Here is a 21,048-nt window from a genome sequence, read left to right as displayed (position 1 = left end):
ACAAATTCTTAAAAGGCCGGCAATGCACTCGCGAGCCCTCTAGCATCGAGAGTATCCATGGACGGCGGTATCACTTAACATCAGGTGAGCCTCCTGCCCGATTGCCCCCTGTTCTATAAAAAAAAACGTTTCTCGTTTAAAATAGTATGTAAATTAAATCTATAAAATATAATCTAATAAAATTAATAAATTAAACTATATTAGATAAGAATTGGTCCTAAACGTACTTAAATCACGCAATAAATATTACAATTAACTAAAAAAACCTAGATTTATTTTGCAATTACTGAGATTATTATCACAAGTTTTGAATTTATAGGAGAAAAAAATAACCACTTTTGTGAACAATACAAATATGATTCATTTAAAAATGTATGATACAACATCGTGAATAATCCTATAATAGCAGGTTATTAATGTTATAATGCATTTTTATGCAAAGTGGGCTTGGTATCTAAGATAAACGCTTTGTTGTAGTAAATTTCTTAGAACTACTTTAAAAGGTGTCCTTGTAATAAGTTTAATAAGAATTTTATATGTCATTGTATTTAATAGAATATTTTTTATATTACATTAAAACAAATATTAAGTTCCAAATTCAATTTTCATTAGACTAAAACCTGTTTTAAGTAATCTCGTAGAAATGTCGTAGCGCCCTACGCCATCTAGTGGGGGGTAGCTACGCAGAAAATCAAATTTAAATGAGGAAATGGTTTGAAGATACAAAACAGCTCTTTGATAGGAACCTTTGCATTGCGTTGAGAAAAATATCTCCTGTCTTAGTCTATTGATGATATATATATTTTTATGTTTTCCGTCTGTTTATGTAGCTTACTCATGCGTAGTATTACTAAGCATGAGATGTACTATGAAAAGTCCTAGACAAGGGCTAAATAAATAATTGAAGATGTAGGTATTTCATCGGTTAGTGGGTGTAACACATTTTTTCCGTAGCTAGGTAAAAAATGAATAAAACGCTTAAAAAGTTCGTTGGCTAAAACCCCATAATCTAAGCCCCGCCTGTATGTAAAAAAATTAAAGAGCCCAAGAGGCGGAACGAAAAGAAATCCTTAAAAATACGCGCTAACACCCCATTCAATTGCCACGAGTGCGAGCGAGAGAGAGCAAGAAAAAATCACAAAGAAAGGCATTCTTTTCTATTTCCTCCCTACTAATAGCGGCTTAGAAAAAATACGTCGTCCGTCCCGCTCTAACACAAGGGTGCGAAGCAGGGGTCGTGTGAGCGAGAGGGTTACACTCGCGCCCTTTAGATAGTTCTTATTTCGGCCGAGGTCCGACCGGGGGTGTCCGTTGCTCCGCGCGGCGTCTTTTCCTTGACCGGACGCATTTTTCCGCGGAAAAAACTCTGGGCGCAGGCGCCCGACGACGGAGGGGATGTTCTTCAGTTCGTCTAAGGCGGGGGCGGCGCATCTTGTTAGTTGGAGCGGCGTCTTCCCGAGGCGCGCGCGTCCCCCGCCCCGCAAGAAGCCGCCGCGATCCCAAGTTTTCCACCAAGAAGTTAGTCGGTGCCCGCCCGCGCCTCGAAGTGGTCTTCCGCTTTTCGCGAAAAAATTCCGCGACTCACACGCTCTTATCTTCCGCAGATTCTGTGACGGAAACCGGAATTAATGTTGAAGTACTTCAATGAGAACATATCCCTAGCGCTCCAGGAGAGGTACAGGGACCTCCATGAGTACCGGAAGGAGGTAGAGGACTCACCGAGGGAGGCCAAAATTCCAAAAATTGCTGAGGAAGGGGAGAGTGTCGGCGGCGAAGGCGCCTTCGAGACGAGCGCCGAGCCGCCGTTCCCTCGCCTCCTGGAGGCGCCCAAGGAGGAAGACAACTTTGTAACAAGTTGGCTCCAAAACTCGTTTAAGATGACTGCCGCTGAAGGTAACGAGGCCTCCCCGGGGGGTAGTGCCTTAGACCTACGAGCGGCCCCACTGTCTCTACATATACCCGCAATTCAAAGTGAAGCCCAAAGGTTCAAAATGCAGGACTTTTGGAACAGGAGTAGACCGAGCTCTCCCACTCAAGAGGAACAGGCAGGACCAGCACCTCCAACTCCACAACCACCACCTACTCCTGACCACAAGATAATGACGGACAAACTCGTTAGTGAAATACAGGTGAGTCTTTTATTTTTTGATAGGATTTGTGTTAATCGTTTTTCCTGTAAATACTTCATTTAAAGCCACAAAGTCAATTTAATTCAAAGCGCCAATTAAAAAAATATATATTATAATATTGTCACAGTAACTTAATAAATTTAAATATTTTAATGAGTAGAATGTTAATGTCTAAAGCATTTTATGAAAATAAGAATAAATAAAGAAACTTTAAATTCAATCGCGAAATATATTATGAAAAAAATAAAACATTACCTTAAAAACAAAAGTGAAAAACCGATTACGAATATTTTCCAAAAATCAAATCTCAAGTGCCAAACAACCTTAGAAGATTTTAAATTTCGAACGTCTACCATCCCCAAGTTATATCCATAGACTGACCTTACGTAGTCTTAAAAAGATCCTTGCTTCCTTAAAAAAAAGACAAGAAGCATAACATATTGTAAAACTTTTGTTAAAGGGTTAAGGGCCGGGCGTCAAACTTATTATTAAATCGTTTTTGTCCTTATGTCGTATCCGGTACTTACAAAGGATATGTAAATTACGATAATCAGTGATAATTCTATTATTTCTGTATTAGTATGTGATCAACATGTCAACGTTTTTCGGTTTTAAACAAATGTTTGTTTTGGACATATGGCATGTACGTATTATTACGTTCTCAATAATAATTTATAAAACCATTTAAATTTTGACTCAATTTTATGCAAAATCGGGCGTAAATTAATTTAAGGTTGTTCTCTATAGGTAAGATTTTGTTTCCGTTTTGATTTAAATTATTTGTTTATAAGCCGGCTAAATCGTTAAAATTAAGTATTTAAAAAATGTCTGTTCTGTAGAAAAGCCATTGACGTTCATAGTGTTATTTGAAGTTAATTTGCAATTTGAAAAAATCTAAACTGTTAGATTTTCGTGAACTTTTAAAATTAAAAGTAATGCAAGTTTAAATTTAAAACTCGAATTGAAGACAAAAGAATATTACTTTTTAAATTAGTTTCGGATTCGCTCACCTTGCATTTGTCTGTTTCCCACGGCACCGCGGATTAGGGACTTATTGTGATTTTATTTTTTTTAATTTCTACAACGCGCATTGTTTCACGGAAGGGGTGTTGACAGTTATTTGTTACAGCAAATCTGCTCGTTCCATTTTTTTGTCTTTAAAAATTTTGTTTGAATAAGAACCGGTTATATCCAGTTCGAATTTCGTATTCATCGATTTTTTCTAACAAATTTAACGGTTCGACGCGAAGTTGCGCTTTTGTGGTTGGTTTTTTTTCACCGAACGGTTAATTAAAATTTGATTTATTAAAACTTCAAATGTCGCTTCAAGAGTTTCCTCTCAAAACATTCAGTCTGTTTTTTGTTTGAATTATGAGCGGGCCTTCATTTATTTTAGCTCCATAGTTAAATTGAACATTTTTATTGAACAAATAATTAAAGTAAAATATGCAAATAGCTAATTTAATTTGTAAAAAACACGTTTTCAAAGAACATACGTTCTAGGAATAAAACTAAAAAAAATATTATAATATATATTAAAAATATAAATAGCATTTGCTTCCTATAACAAAACCTGGATAAAAATCTAATCTTGCATCTCTTTCTTTCATGCCTCTTCACCATACGTTGAAACGGAACAGCAACAACAATCACCATCAGCAGATTCAACGATGAGCGAACGATCTCTTGTGCCGTTTGCGCTGGTAAATTTACTGTCCTCACTCAATAATGTCGATGTAAATACTATTTCTCTATGGTCTGCTGGATTTGTCTATGACTTGTAATGTTTTCATTTTATTTAAATTTAGAATGCGTTCTTTACATTTATTTCAACTGGCTTGTTTCTGGGATTTTTCTATTATCTTTACTTTATTTTAAGTTCTTTTTTTTAAATTATGCTTGAGTGATAGTTTGTTATTTTGATTATGATTATAATGCATGTTTGGTTTGTTTAGAGTTCTTTTAACAGAATAGTAGATAGAAATTTCTCTAACGCTTTCTAGGCAGATTATTACATTTGCTTCTTGTATGCCACTAACAGTGTTACACTTATCTATAGACTATGTTATGAATTGATATATCAAATATATACTAAAGAATAATAGAATATTTAAAAACAATAGAAAATGATGGTATCACGCACATACCTACTGAACCGATTTCACTTGAGTCTGAGAGAATCAGTTATTTACAAAATATGAAGATTGTCATTGTTTTATCACTTTTAAAGTATTTAGCAATTAATTTATAAACGTAGTTGCCGATTTTTTACTATAATTTCTAATAGCACCGGTTTTGTTACACGCAGCCTCAGCAGTCGCCAACAGGGGAAGCCCCGATCGGCGATCGAAACTCAATGTTGCCCTTCGCATTGGTAAATTTCCTGAATAGCCTGAATATTGATGTAATTATTTTTCTGTCTCTTTTCATGTGGTTACTCATTTGATGTTACTTAGTACATGACATTGGAATAATAATAATTAATGAAACGGTAATTAAACGACAATGACAAAGAATGAAAAATATTAGTTCAAAAATGAAAAGTGTTGCCTGCCTATGAAATTGTTTGCAAGCATTAACGTGCCATTTTTTTTAAATTTTAACATAGCAAGCAACTCTGTTAAACGTAAGAACAAACGCAATAAAATCAAATGAGTTTCCATAATGTTATTGGCAGTGTATTCGTTTTATAAAACTTAACTTTGTGTCGCTTCACTTAATTTTATTTTTTCACCATAAAACAGTTCTAACACTGCTTGGGTTTGGTTCTTCTACTAATTTCAATTACAAAAACAAGTTTTTACATGAAACTATTTTTTTACATAATAATATTGACGTTGTGTGGTTGTAATCTTCCGTCGCTTAAAAATTGCTGCTATGTTTTTATGTAGTAATCAATAAAATTAATATGTGTCTCGTTCTACAGCAACAAGCGAGGTCGGGTCAGACAATCAGCGAGCGCACCCTGGAAGAATGCTGGTCTACCCTGCAACGAGTGAGTTGGCACCTGTTTCAATGCGTATCGTTATCTTCCAATGACATTTGGTTTGTAACCAGAATTAATAGATTGTATTTTATAAAAAGAACGGGGTTTCATTGCCGCAATTGTCACTGGTTAAAGTTCTAAATTTATATACCTATGGATCAAGACTATTTAATAATGGAATTCGATATGAACTTGGTTTCTAAACTTTCGTTGTCATTAAAATTCTTAATTTAAACGTGAAACACACGTCAAAAATATTTACAATGTATATTTTTGAAATTGGAATGACTTTAAATTATTTTATTGATTTTAAAATTAACGATTAATTCTGGTAACACACCAAGGTTGTAGCGGTAGCTATGTTGATTTAAAAAAATAGATTTCACCAAAGCTACCAAAACACATATGGGGTATTGGTTTAACCAATATTCTTTTTACAAATTCTACCAAACAATTACCCTTTAAACGCAATATAGGAAGTCCGATAAGACCTAGCAGCGGATACAAAAATCTATGGTCTATTGTATTAATTTAACCTGTACATAGCACGAATGCGCCCGCGGCGATAACAATTTATTCCGATCGAGATTCGCGCTATTTTTCGCAGATGCGTACAAGGTGGTAAGGAAGTGGTACATCTGCATTGTATTTTTTGAGTTATTGTATTGTCAAAGTGTACATTGAAATTTTACGGATTTTCGCAATCATATCCGGCACGGGTAGCTCCATGAATTATTTAATAATTATTTGGTGGGTTTTGGTAATTCACTCTGTGACGTCATGTTTATATAATAAATACAGTTCCCTTATCTCAAAAGCATTTTAAATTACTTAATAACTTATGACTAAAGTATGGAGATAATTATTATGTTTTCCGTCTTATAGGTTTTATATAGAAAACAACATTTTCTATACAAACAAAAATAAATAAATTGTAATCTGTTCAATAATCCACTAACACACAAAAAATATTATCATATACAAAGATTTATCCACATTCGAATGGTATAAACATAAATACCGGTCGTTTTACTGAATCAAAAGTAAGAACATTACTAAGGAGTATGTATATACATTTCGCGTTTAAGTCAAGGATTACAAAATAAACAATTGAACTACGAAAAGTATAATACCGAGTTCTTATAGATTTGAATATAGAATGGTTTGAAAAAAGATTTTCTACCCCTAACGATGTTATCTTAATAAGTAAATATACATGTTTTATTACACCATTTATAAGCAACAAAGCGCCATTTACATTTATTACATTGTACAAGAAACGGCACAGGTGCATGAAAAAACGTTAAAGTCGGACGTTGAGCGGAACTTGGCAAAATAAAAACTGAACCATACCGAGTACTTGATACTTTTGTATTTACGCCGCGGAAATAGTGGTGCGGAGTCGTCTTTACGCATTTTTTAATTTATTTTATACTTAAAAACACAGACACAATACAGAAAAGAATACAATAATGTATTGGTAACATAAATGAGACAGTTTTCTTTTCCAACTGGACGTCAAATTACATTTTGTACTGAGAGCAATATATATAAAAAATATTTTGGAACGTCAATTGAATTCCTTTTGCAATGTATCCTAAAATTCGTTATTAACAATCACATTAATAGATAATCGAAACATTATTTATATTTTATTAATAATAACTTCAAACGAACAAATAATTTATTGTGAGTTATAAGCACAAACATTTTAAATATAGAAAATAAAATAATCGTTAAAACATAAAAAGTCTTTTTTTATTTTATTTTTTAATTTTTCTTTCTTTTATTAGGTTACAACATAAATTACAATTTCAGTCGTTCGCTCAAACAAATTCAATAAAATCTCCCGTGTCAATGATCAATCTGACCCCAAGTCAATTGTTTTAGTATATTGAGTGTGTGAACGTATCAAACATAATCTAAAATCAGTGTATAATAAAAAACTATTCTTCCGAGCCCGGAGCTTATTACATATGTTAAGATTTAAAATCGTTGACTCGGAGTCCTGAGTTTGAAGATTGAATAATTTCGGTAAATGTACAGCAGAGTGTCTATTTATAAAAAAAATTGGCAAGCTGATTTCGACGAGCGAGTGTTAAATGGGTACATGGGTATAAAGTCCATTGATACACAGCCGGAGATCGAACCCACGACTTCTATGATGAGAAACGCACGCTGTCACAAATTTGACACAAATTTTAATCTATATTTATAATACTTTAAAATATTGTACTGTCCACAGTGATTTTCTATCCATCTATCACCCTTATTTTTCATACACATATAATCTATTTATTATTCATATATACATATTATTATTTTTACTTGCGGTAAAAAAATAATATTGTATTTTAAAAGTCAATAATAATCATTAACTTCTCTATAGTTTTTGTTCTAAAGCACTTGATACGTGTTGTCGAAAAAACTCGCATTTGCATGTCGATCCCCAATGAATTTATAGTTATTGCGAAAAGATTTATTATCTTTCTCAAAAGAAAAAAATCTCAAAATGCCCGCGTATTTAAAATTCAAATTTCGATTGTTTTGTTCCGATATTGAGACACTTTTGACATTCGGGGACAGTTGTTTGTTTTCATTTGGTTTTTTGTTTTGAGTGAATCATCGCATGCGTCGTTGATGTATATTTACTGAGAAACATACACAGCAATTACTAAAAAAAATATATTTTGTAATCTCTAAAAATTAAACAACTATCAAAATTTAACCTAAAAAAACCTTGGAACCTAACTGTTAAATTTTGCTTGCTGGATTACTTTTGAGAAAAAAAGTTTTAATTACATTTTGAGAGACCTGACCTTACCATTTGATAAATAGTAAATAGGTACCTACTTAGCAGTTTTGACGTAGTGGGTTCATGGTACTCTCATCTCTAAGGTCGTAGTCGTAATCCCCGGCTGTGCACAAATTTACTTTCTTTCTATGAGGGACTTTAGCCCTTATCAGCATTAGCTCAAACGGTGAAGGAAAACATGATGAGGAAACAAACCGGCTTGCCTTAGAACCAAAAAATCGAGGGCGTGTGTCAAGCACAAAAGGCTGAACAAATACTTGCTTATTACATTAACAAATCGTGCAGTAGACACAGAAATCTGAATCTTATTTTTATTTTATTTTTTAAATAGGTGCTTATTGTTACAGCTATCAAAAAATTTAACTTTTTAAGTGTTCTCGATTTCATATTAAAAATTGTACTCTTCCTTAAACATCAACGATACTAAAAAATCCTATCAACTCTGCATAAAAGCTATTAAGTTTAAAAGCGTCATTAAGCTTTTTTAACCATTCTCCTGGACAGTTTTACCCCGGTCACTCTTCATAATTACCATCTCGACAAGATGTAACAGTCAAAACTCATTTTAGAATCTAATTTTTAACGTTTTGCACATTTTTCTCTTTACCCTTTGAATTCGTTCTTTTTTCAAATGTTTTTTTTTTCGTCTTTGTATTAAGGTTGTTATAATAATGCCGTCACTAGTCAAAAGACATAGAATTCTAATTCAATAATAATTTTTGTAATTTGCAACATGGTATAGTTACACAATTAACATATATTTATCTATTACAAGATATATCATAATATAGTTAGTGCAAAATATGTTGGCATTATTTTCTCTTAGTCTAGGAATTATAAAATAAGATACTTACTGTCTATAATTTAAAATATTCAGTAGCGAGCAGGTGTCCAAAAAAAAGCAGTTTTTATGTGCAATAAGAAAGTTTTCTAATGTCCTCCGTGAGAAGCTCACCGCTAATTGCTTAATAAATTTTCAAGTTTCGCCAAAAAACATTTCCGAGGAATGAGTTATGACAAAAAACCCTTCCTCGTGAAAAAAATGTGGTTTTTAATGAGATTGTTTTGTCAAATACTGTTGTTACATTATAATAACACATATTAAATAATATAACTAAAGTTTGTACTTTATATAAAAAAGATCTAAATATATTATATATCAGGCGTTAAGATAGTATAACAAAAATATATAAAATATATTAGATCTCTAAAAATCTAAATCTAAATATATCTATCTAAATAGACTATCGAGTCTATTTAACCGAATTTCCTTTCATGTTTTTCAACGCTTCCAAAATTTTAAAGGTTTAAAAGGGTAATATACAGTAGAAATAAAAAACATAAAAAGTATAGAAAAAGCGTTCTAACAATATGACTAGCTAATGAATACTAAGTGGGAGTAAAAAAGGGAGCAATTTAAAAAGCGGGAACATGACAGAAAACGTTTAAGGTTAAAATGATCACAAACACTACAAAATGTCGGAGCGCCCCTCGGAATAAGAGAAAAACAGGAAAAATTAGATTCATTTAGCATACCTCGACCGGATGAAGTGATACTTTTAGCGTTTGCGTTTTTGAGGTTTCGGTTGTAATATACTAATAAATGTAATTATTTAAAACAATAAATACTTAGCATTACCTTAGACACATAGTTATAACTCTAAGTTTAAAAGACACTCCCACGCTAATTTTGTTAGACGTCATTTGAATCAATGTTAAAAAAGAACTATTAAATTAATAAATATAATAATATAGTTATTAAGTCAAACAATAAAACTTGGCATCACCATAGACATACAATTATTCTCTATAATGTCACCCTCACGTTAATCTTGTCTTGTATTTTAATAAATTTGTATATTATTAAATAAAGAAGTACAAAAGAAATAAATAAATATTTATACTAGTGCACCAGACAGACGTTGTCCTGCGTGATATTACAAGAAATTAGGTTATTAAACAAAGTATCATTTAAAAAATCTTTAAAGATTTTCTAATCAAAATAAGTACCCAAACACACACAAAAAAATTCATTCAAATCGGTCGGCCAGTCGTTTAAAAGGAGCTCAATTACATATACACACGCAGTTGAATTATATAAAGATAAATAATAATATATGAATGTTAGTGAGTCATATCAGTCAATGTTTAAGTAAAAATTTCTCCAACTAACTATTTTGTATAAATTTTTGCTAAAATATATCTAAGTTAATTAAGTATCAAGTGGCACGGAGCGCGCTACAAGCGAGCTAATGGCGCGTTTCAGAAAAAAGACGCAACTTGAAGATAAAAATTAGCTGAAATTAAAAGATGCTAACGAAGCCCATTCTGTTCCTTGGCTTATTCCTGGACTTTACCGAGATGAATTTTCAGCTCAAGTAAATATGAAATTTTAAGAGCACAAAAAACATTTTAATAATTTTCATCGCGTTTTTTTATTCTGACCTCTCTACATAGGTGGTGAATTTGAGTTCACTTCGTGAAATTCAACAGTATAACATTGACATTGACGTAATCCTAATGTAGTTCATCTATAAGCAGACTAATCCTATTCACAGTCTACCTACACTATGAACCCAGAGATTCCCAACTTTTATTATACCGTACTCTTAGCCTTTCTATACAGTATTTTCCGTGCAACATACAAAATGTTTAATAATTAATTAAAATTTCACATAAGAAACTTAAATGATACATATAAGGAAGAAATTACCCGAAAGTTGTTAAGGAAACACAGTCAATATTAGAAACTTATGATAAACTGAAATTCAAAATTAATTGGTAAAGCACGGCTTTAACTTAAAAAAAGCTTCAAATTTTTTCTACGTATTTTCATCACTCGAGAATGGTGTAATAATGTGTTGACGCATTAAAGTTAACTAAGTATAACATCATGATTTGTGAAATGAAAGAAAGATTTGCACCTTACAATTTTTTGGCTTTAACATAACCTAACTTAAACTGATCACAAATGCCACTTATAATAAAAAATAAAAGATAAAGCAACCTATTGGAAACTGATACATCATGCATGTAATTTTAACAGTTTTTTAAATTCTTTTAAAGGGGTCTAAAGCCGTGCGCTTTCCAAATGTTTCTTGGGTACTACAACCAAGTCATACAGAACGACAGAAAAAAATTGGAGCTGTTTTAATATGGAGCCGAGGTTCGACAAATTTACCGAATAATTTTAATAAACTATCGAATTCGGTAATTCGTCTGTGTGGCCTAATTGTGGCGGTTTGATTTGACAATTTGAATTGTTTCACAAATGTCTGCTCTACTAGACTATTCAATACTCTTATGATTTTATTAAGACAAAACTTAGCAAAACATACGGTATCAGAGGGCGGTTTAACCACAGTTTAAAATGACAAGTCATTTGACGGACCCCCATATTTAAACGTTTGCCGCACGAGTGAGCTAAAGACCTAGGACTTAGTACTTTTCTTTTCAATATGTCATCAAATTATTATACGCTTGTTGGTAATGTTAAGTGTACTAAAAGTTTTTAGTTAGCAATAAAGAAACAACGTTTTGATTCAATAAATAATTTATTAGTGTCATAGTCAAATTTATTACAATAACTGAGAAATAAAGATAGTTTGATATATTAAATACGTATAAATGAATTACATAGATAATTAAAAGTATTTATTTTGATAGGAAAATATTGTATTAAAAATAAATAAATCAGGGGTTACAACAACCTTTGAGAGACCTACAGATATATGTATTCTCTGATTATTTGTCAATCTAATAGAAAAGTAGGTGATTAGTCTCCTGTGCCTGATAGACGCCGTCAACTTCTTGGGTCTAAGGCCAGCTAATTTCCTCAATGTTTTCATTTAACCGCTCGAGCTCATTTTAATTGCACACAAAGAAAATCCTTTGGTGCACAGCCGGCGACCGAAGTCCTCAGATGAGATTCGGATGCTGATTCCACTAGGCCAACACTGCTCACACACAGTGTATTGGTTTTTCCAATTTGCCATTGAAGAAACTTTAACAACCAGCTATGAAAAGTCGTAAAATTCCAATCACGTAATATTATGAGCCTTCACGCTGTATTAACTTTATTTATACTTTCAAAGCCTACATAAAAACATTCTGTAAATTATTTTATTATTTTCTCATTGAATATTGGAGACCACCTAGCAGACATATAAAAATGTCAAGTGATCCCAAATACGGATGGTTATAAAAAAGTATTCGCGAAAAAACCACGTCACCGGTGTATGTTATGAAAAAAGGTGGATATGTCTGTCTCTTTTTCACGTATTATCGCCGAAGAGGACTAACATATCTTGATACATTATTAAAAAAAAAAAATATCTTGCTTCAGTTTTCCGTAACAACGTTAAGAAAGAATATACGTTTTGGTAAAACAATCTTATAAAAATACGACCGATTCTACTAAAAATGAATACAAAGATAAATCAATGGTATCTTTTAGTTTCAAAAACACAATTGATTTTACCTAAACCGCAACTTAAGACAAACAAAAACGAAACGAGTAAACATATTGCAATTTAACATGAAAACAAAACGAACATCATTTCGTTACGTAACAAAATTATCAAGAGCGTTCATTCTGGTCGTCGCATGCGAGCCTCGAACTAAAGGCACCGCGGTATAAACGACTATAATAAAAAACTTAGCGAGTACCTACACATAAGTGCATTACGATGCCATGCTTCTAAAGTCACTATAGTACTTATAAACAGAACGCCTACGGCACGGACTGAGTGCACAACGATTTTTTGCAGTATTCCATTTTTAAATTTGACGTAAACAGACGTTTTTAGTTGCAACTAACAAAAAACTAACTTACGCCGCGTTCTAAATTCATGTGATCCGGGATGTGATTTGATTGTTTTAATCTGTGCTATGTTTTTGAGTGAAATGCACGAATTTTGTACGAATGTGCAAGTTTCTATTGCTCTAGGATATCGATGCAGGTAAATTTTATATATATTGTAAAACCTTATAGCGTCATGTGAGAGAAAATGTGTTTTAAATAGATTTTATTAAAATCACCTTTATGGGCCTAACGCATTACTCAGCTCCGATCGCAGATATTAGACTTAGATTTTATAAAATACGCCTAACCTACTGACCCATCTAGTTAATCCCGCATAAAGTCAGTGATTTTTGTATTAATACAACAATCACATTTGTTAACAAAAACAGATGTTATGACACAGTTTTATGCGTCATTAGTACAGTTGTCTAATTAAATTCTTTATCATTAATCTGTGGAGCTGGGAGAAAGCTAAAAAGGTCGTAAATGCGCATTCTAAATGTCAAATCGTGACATTTGATTTTTTTAAACCGCGCTTTCTATTTAGTTAAATATGGAATGCATTTGAAAATAGAACACAGCAAACTTTTTATCGATTTAAGTTGGGAATCAGATGGTATCGGTGAAAGCCGGCTTTTGTATTGCTCTATCTCTATTTGTATAAATTATATTGATTAAACGCAACTGATAAATTATATTAACTGAAGTAATTTTTTTTTATACACAGGCTTCGCTCAGGAACATTAAGGAATTTTGTATATTGATAGTACCTACATATTTGAATTTTTTTTGACATTCTAATCATTGATTTTATTTAATTTCTAGAACTACAAAAAATATATAGTGCCTTTTTGTAAGAATATAAAAACATCAAATTTTTGGAATGTATTATATATTGTACGTTTAAACAAATTTTTAATTATTTTACTACTGTTTCATGATCTACATCCACATATATACATATAAGGATTCCTTGCTACATTTCAGGAATTATTTCACTAAATAAGTTGTACATGGCCCGACCATATAGAAATAAACTTCTTTTGTCTGCACGTCCCCAAGGCTACGCAAAACGGGTGTTAAAAATATAATGAGTCGCCCGAACCGAAATAAAGATGCTATTCAAAAGAGCCCTTGTACATATTTTATGACCAGTTCCTATATCCAACCAAACGTACTGTACGAACTACGTCAGAATACTTGTAAATGTTCATACAGTTTTCTTTTAAAAAAGTTAGGTTTTTGGTGAAAAATACCTAACATTTTTTAAACCGTGAAGCATTTAGTCGTGTTTGATTTTAGCTATAAATTATTTTATATAAAAGGCATATACTATATAAATAAGAAGGTAAATTTAACATATTAAGTACATGCATGGGCCAGTAATCTTTGATACACAATTTCTTTAACAACACATATTTAACCCTTTTCCTATATATCCTTGATGTAACTGAATATAAACGAAAATTGTCAACGGTAGTGTTAATGTTGAAATATATACTTTACCTCCCACAGACACAAACAAAAAACAGGACGCATAGAACACTCGCGAAATATCTTATTATTATATTGAAACATAAAATAATGTAATTAATAATAAAACTGGCAAAGCAAAATAAAATGAGAAAACAAATGTTACTATCTTCGGTGTAAATAAATTCTTAAACTCAATAAAATGTATAAAAAAAATATTTATTACAAACTACCGAGGTTACAAGAAAATAAATATGTATTTAAATATTGTTTTAACCGGCGCAAGTTTGCACATCTCGACCATGTTCTCAGGCATTTTTATATACAATTATTTAAACAATTTACACATATCTATTTGATTACTTATGAATTTATATTATGTATTAAAATGGTCATGGCCTACGTGATTATAATGCAACCGATACGTGTAGTATTTTTTTTTATGTACTGAATTATTTTGTGTATTCCAGAATTAGAAATTAGAAGAAAAATTCACCGATAAATATTAGTACATAAATGGTAATTCCCAAATTAATACAGAATTTCAATCATGTAACAATGAAATGTAAAGATAAAAAAGTAAGTTACGCAACACTCACACATACACATCGTTGTCGTAGGTCAAGATACGCACACACGTACGCGGAGAGCAATGGACTCCACGATATCATTTTTCGCAAATACACATTTTTGTTATAGATAATATACCTTTCTCTTTCATAGCTTGATTGTGAAATGTATAGCTTATATAGCTGTATAAATCGCTTTGCTTACATCAATGGTTCTTAATTTTTTTACCATGCCATATAAAATTATAAATCTAATATTAGTTAATTATTTTTAACCGTACAAGCAACTCTGAGAATGATTATAAGAGAGAACCAATTTTATTGAATCTACAAAATGAGATATTAAACTACTTTGTGTGAGATATGTGTTACCTAGTATTTCTCATTTGTTTTTCTTACATTTCAATTACTCTCTAGATATTACTTATATGTAATTGAAAATTCCGTCCCTCGAAATAAATCTTATAAATTATAATATCTGACTCAATAGTCACAATTAAATTATAATAAAAATGCGCTATAACTAAGCACATCATTAAAATCATAAAATGTAAATTTCGCAAAATCTCAAACCTAAAAAGAGAATAATATTTCTTCCGTTTGTCTAAACTCGTTCGGCGCGCGCGCCGCTTCCATGTAGGAGTGTTCTTCTATGTGTGCGTGTATACGCAATTGTGATTGTGTGCGTGCTTGTCTTAGGTTAGGGAGGTGATTGACCCCTCTCGTTTTGCAGACTCCCACTTTATTTTTATTATGGAGCACGTGGATAGAACTGCGCTTTTATTATTTCCCTTAGTTATGGCATATTTTTAGAAACCACAGATAGCTTGGAGGAAATACCTCGTGTTTGTTTTAAGTTCACCACAGACTTTAATTATTTGACAATTGTCCGTTTATGATAACACAGTTTAGGTTTTATTAACGGTTTAATTGTAATAATAAGATTTAATTAACGAATTTTGCCTAATCAACTGAATTACTTGGAATTAACTCATACATAAATTGTTGTAAACGACACAACCAACTATTATTTTGCTCCAAAAACTTCCTGTTTATTTTGCATTAGTAGGTATGTAGAGTCTTGCATTTTTGTATGAGATCACTTGACAGAAGCATTGACAATAATCAATGTAAAAATGCAAGTTCATAGCTTTGATCGTGACCCGGGTACGCATGCATACTGCATGAAACTATTTAAAATTACAATCGAGTGCGATGCAGCGTATTTATAGATTAGATTATAATAACGGGCTCTTTCTTCGCTTTTTTCTATAAGGAAACTATATGACGCTACTCAATTAATATCAAAAAAGGCCTAAGCTGTACATAAAAAGAATACCAACTCTTCCTATTGTAAGCCGTTCATGGCATTTTCATTTTGTATATTTTTTAAATGAGCTGTTGGCTACCTAATCTACCAGGCTTGAAGCAGTATTGCCCTAATGGCTCAAACACGGCTGTGCCAATGGACTTACTGTCTATAATCTATATGCACAGTGCACATATAACACTTGTTCGTACGGTGAAGGAAAACGTGAGGCAGGTCAAAAAATCGACTTGCCTGTAAAAAAAAACAAATGATCACAAATCAGTTACAGAAATCTGAGACCCAATTCTAAGAAGGTTGTAGAGCTGGTTGGCTACCTAAATAACTATAAAACTATAACTATAACTCTTCAATGAAATTTGGTCCTCAATAGATTCTTACTGCAGCTTTTCTTCTTTGTATTGCGGAAGAAATTGACTTTCACCCAGTATTAGAAAAATATTACTACACCCAGGGCTTGTAGCGTATTAACTTTTGTTGAACTTCGTTTACTATACTGAGACCTAATTTACGTATTACTTATAATTTATAATTTATTTTATAAAAAGCTGGACCTTATCTAGGACTAAAGTAAAATAGTCCTTTGTTTTCTTATCAGTTAGCCCTGAAGGTACGTTCGCCTTTTAAGAATCAATAATTATTTATAACGCTGATAAAAATATTGACGTTTTGATTCATATTTCTTCCACAAATGGTACATATTTTTAGTCTTTATAAAGACTTTTTGTCCTTAAAAATATTAATGTATGATGGAACATAGAATATAAAAACATATTTACAGATTGACTTACTATATAACCTTTTCTAAGATTATAAAGAATTAAATACGAAGGTAGAAGGTTTTTTTGTAAACTTTTTAATCTGTGTGAACTTTTATTAACTTCAATGACAGTCTTTGAGATATTATACTTTAAATTACCAATATTAATATTATTAACTCAGCAACAAAATTATAGCCAAATACCATGGGGTTGAGATTAACGCGGGTGAACTAGTAATAATTATAACATGGTTAAAACAAGTAATAATTAAAACTTGGTCAATTGAACTAGGAAGAATTATAACTTGGTCAATAATTTTTCCTATACGTACTCGTTGGGTTCCTGTTCGTAGACACCCTACACCTTTAATATTCTAGTCTAGAACACTATTACGCCACCATTGTTTAAAAAATTAACACGTACATTTTTCTTTAGTACTGTTATGTTGGTATAGAGTTATGGCGCCCTTCACGCCTTATATAAATATTCATGAAAAACTACTTTAATAAAAAGTCTTCAAAGTTTTTATTATTTATTATCCCACTAATTTGTTGCTTAATTAAATTTACTGAGATGAAAACTCGGCATTCTTAGAATGTTTAAAAACTAATTAAATTTACTGTTTATATTACACAATTAACATGCAATAATTATAATAAATGTAGTCTAATCTGTCGTTTAAGATTTATATAAATTTGCAAAAAGTTTTTATGTATCAATTTGAAAGCTCAGGTTTCAATCTCAAAGATAAAATTGCATTACTCTACGTTCGCTCGGTGTATAATTTTTATATTACGATACGTGACAGTCCCATTAGATGCCTATAACGGTGACCACGCATGTTTTACTTTTCAAGGAAAGCAATTTTTTAACATTAAATTATTTGTGATTGCTACTACGCTTTATATATTTTTAGGATTTAATCTGTTTCTTATTATAAATAGTATACATATATAGTATAAAAATTTAGAAAAAGTAAAAAAAAAATAGAAATAATTGAATTTAAATTAGAGTAGGTAATTACATGAAATTACTATACTATATATTTTTTTTAATTTTAAAATGCTTTTAACTATTTAGTATACTGTACGTTTTCAAAAACATTTTAAACAGTTAATTAACAAACATACATGTGTTATTTTTACAACTTATCTAAGTACATATATCATATTAAATAAGTTAGCAGAATGTAATTATTTACTATAGAATCAAATTCATCATTTTTCTACTATCCATTGTGCAATGAAATATGATAATATTATTTACTCGTTCGTACCTACTATTGTGTCTATTTTCACGTAACTCGATACTTCCTGTAAAACTAAAATGTATGGATACATTACAGCTGTGTTTGTGTGCGTAGAAAGAAATGAGGTTATCTCAATGCGCTGTCATTGTTTGCGAATTGTGATATCTACGTAGTTTTAAAAGGAATAGTAAGTATTCTGATATAATTTTTATTATGAGTGACTCATAGTAAAACTGACAACTTAGGGACAGACGAGAAAACTAACTAGTTTCAAGAGATGCCAAATTAATTTAACAAAAATAATGGGGTCTTAAATCTCATCTAACAGCTAAAATGGTGAATAATTTAAATTTTGTTTTAAATTATTAATAATAATAAATTTATTATTTAAGAAAATTTTAGTCTGTCTTAAAATTTATAACTGAAGACCACTTGAGAATTTTCAAACATCAAACATGTGTCTCTAACGTCATAGAAACAACAGTATCTCTCTAGTAACTAGTTGTTAGTGATTGATGTTCTATATCGCAAGCAATATAGGACGTACAGGAGACGCTTTTCTTATTGTCTATGGTAGGAGCAACCAAATTTAATAAATTTGTTTGGCAAAGACTGGTTGATTATAAAAAAAAATGGGGACGCTTTAGCATCCGGATTCTAAATTTAAAAGAAGCTGGTTGTATTTTTGTCACATCTTGTATAACCTACTGTTATTCCTACTGGTAGTATTTAACCTGACTAGTATTTTGAATATGGAACTTGGATGGATGTACTTTCGAATTTATTTTTTATGAAAGTCTCTATACATCTTTGCTCTTCGCACACGAGCGCGCTCCGTTTGTTGACATAGGTCAGTGTCGGTACTTTATTACGCTTTTTATTCTATCCCACGCACACATTCACGTGTTTCGGATGTGTGAGTTATATATGTGTGTGTGAAGGAATGCGATTACTCAGTGGTAGTATTTTCGTAGTATTTTTAAGTCTAAGGTTTAATAAGCAGTTTTCATACTGGGGAATAACATGTATATCATATTATATGCATATTATTAAAACGCCTCCAGAAGGCTTGATGCTTTTGCCTCCCAGTGCGCTAGAAAATGTTTTGTTACCGTACTACCAGTGTAAATTTATTTCTATAGCAAGCGCTGGAGATAGAAAAATTCCTAATATTTTTAATTTTTCTCGGTTACTAATGTACTGGAAGTAAATTACATAATTAATAAATATTGTTAAAACAAAAAAAACTTCTTAATTTGGATACACGCCAAAAAAATAATTAGGTATAATTATTTAGATTTTTGAACTAATCGCTAAATAGGTACGTGTGTATGATGAACCGTTTTTTTGACGAATCGTCAAGTATAGATCGCATGTGAAATTTCTAATGAAGTGCAAATGGATGTTAACATAAAGGACTCCAACATAAATTGCTACAATTCCAATTACAGTAACGTAAAAATTAATTATTGAGCACCACAATTTATCTATAAAAAACGCATAGCCCTTCCCCATATACGAAATGCAGTAAGCGACTATTTTGGATAGGAAAAAGCAACTTTATGATCCTAAACTTAAAATGGCTAATTGCTTACCAAAGTTTTGTTATAGGAAGTTACCTCGTGGGCGGTAGATGTAGATTGTTATCTTTTGAGAGGGCATGATATATCTTTCTCGCTCGATAGCCTACATTCCATGAGTATCCTATAATCATTGATTTTGTTTTTATCTAAACTTACACTGATATATGTCATAGTTATGTTATAGATATGAAAGTTATTGCTCTATTGGTTGTAGATAAATAAATTGCTAAAACCAACTGGAATATTTTTACGTTGTAGTTCGTTAAAAGTAATCACAATATACTTGCTTGGTCATAGAGATATTGTTAAAATGACAAGAAAAAACTAAATGTTTAAACTTTAGAGCAATGTTTCCTAAAGCGGGGCGCACGAGGGGCTTTAGTTAACGGGCTATTCGAAAAATAATTGTTAACTTTAATTTCAGTTTTTCATATATGTTTTGAAAACTCACTATTTCGTTAATAACTTCTTAGATATAGTAATAAAAATAGGTGCGTCTCGGGACGCCCGACGGAAATATTAACTAATCTAAGTTGAACTATTAAATTCTTTAATGTTCCTCTAATCATTTTCTGATTCTTTCATCATATTTTTATAATCATTTTCAAAAACGATGATAGTTTGAGGTTAGATGTTGAAACTGACAACAAAAAATGTCTTACACTAAACCCTGAGTAGAGAGAAAAAGCGTCTTTCTGAAATATGGCTAGAGCTGTGAGTTAGAGTGAGAGACGAGGAGCCTGCCTATTGCTGCCGTATGCGTGAGAGAAAGGGAAGCTAGACAGACTCTCGCCGTAACGCGTTACGTAACAAAGCGGTTTACCCTCCCATGAGAAAATCTCACTTTAAAAGTAAATTTCTGCACAAAAAATACTAACCTTCCTCTATTGTAAAGCATGTAAAGTGCGGCTCGTTAAAAATAATACTTTACTGATTTATGTGAGTGTCTTTCTTAATACAAGCAATCTATATACATATACTATTAAAGTAAAAACAAATTTATGACCTCTCAAATACTATAAAAAAAAATTAACACCTACATCACACAGAAAATTAACCGAAGAATAAAACATGTCAAAGTAAATAATAATAAAGATAAGAATACCAATATTATATTAAATCATTATCTAACGTGTTATATAAATAAAAGTTATACAGCCAAGGCCTAAGTACAGGAAATAAACATGTTTTTATGTTTTTATAATATTATCGATACTTATATGCTTTATGCATTTCCTTGAATTGTTTTCGTATTATTAACAATTGCGAAAATTTAAGAACAGAACCGAAACCTTGAGGTCAGAGGTTCGACCAACAAATTCTAAAGGAATACGTCAGGCACAGGCTGATCA

At 31.5% G+C, this 21,048-nt stretch overlaps 1 protein-coding gene across 8 annotated transcripts in view; it reads left to right on the top strand.

Annotated features, from left to right (window-relative positions):
* Positions 1 to 21,048, top strand: part of LOC110997550 (zinc finger protein 135-like) — a 77,782-nt gene that overhangs the window by 22,652 nt on the left and 34,082 nt on the right. For 4 of the 8 annotated variants that reach the window (XM_022265768.2, XM_022265762.2, XM_022265765.2 and 1 more), the window contains exons 2-5: positions 1,605 to 2,129; positions 3,770 to 3,865; positions 4,438 to 4,533; positions 5,056 to 5,124. In XM_022265768.2, coding sequence (XP_022121460.2) covers positions 1,629 to 2,129; positions 3,770 to 3,865; positions 4,438 to 4,533; positions 5,056 to 5,124 — 762 coding nt within the window. In that variant the 5' untranslated portion in view covers positions 1,605 to 1,628. The remainder of the gene's footprint in view (positions 1 to 1,604; positions 2,130 to 3,769; positions 3,866 to 4,437; positions 4,534 to 5,055; positions 5,125 to 21,048) is intronic. The other 4 variants (XM_022265769.2, XM_022265767.2, XM_022265766.2 and 1 more) reach the window with 4 other exon arrangements.

The sequence above is a fragment of the Pieris rapae genome, chromosome 13 (assembly GCF_905147795.1).
Source record: "Pieris rapae chromosome 13, ilPieRapa1.1, whole genome shotgun sequence".
Lineage (NCBI taxonomy): Eukaryota > Metazoa > Arthropoda > Insecta > Lepidoptera > Pieridae > Pieris > Pieris rapae.
Note: the sequence above shows the minus strand (reverse complement) of the source record. Positions and strands in the feature narration are given on the sequence as shown.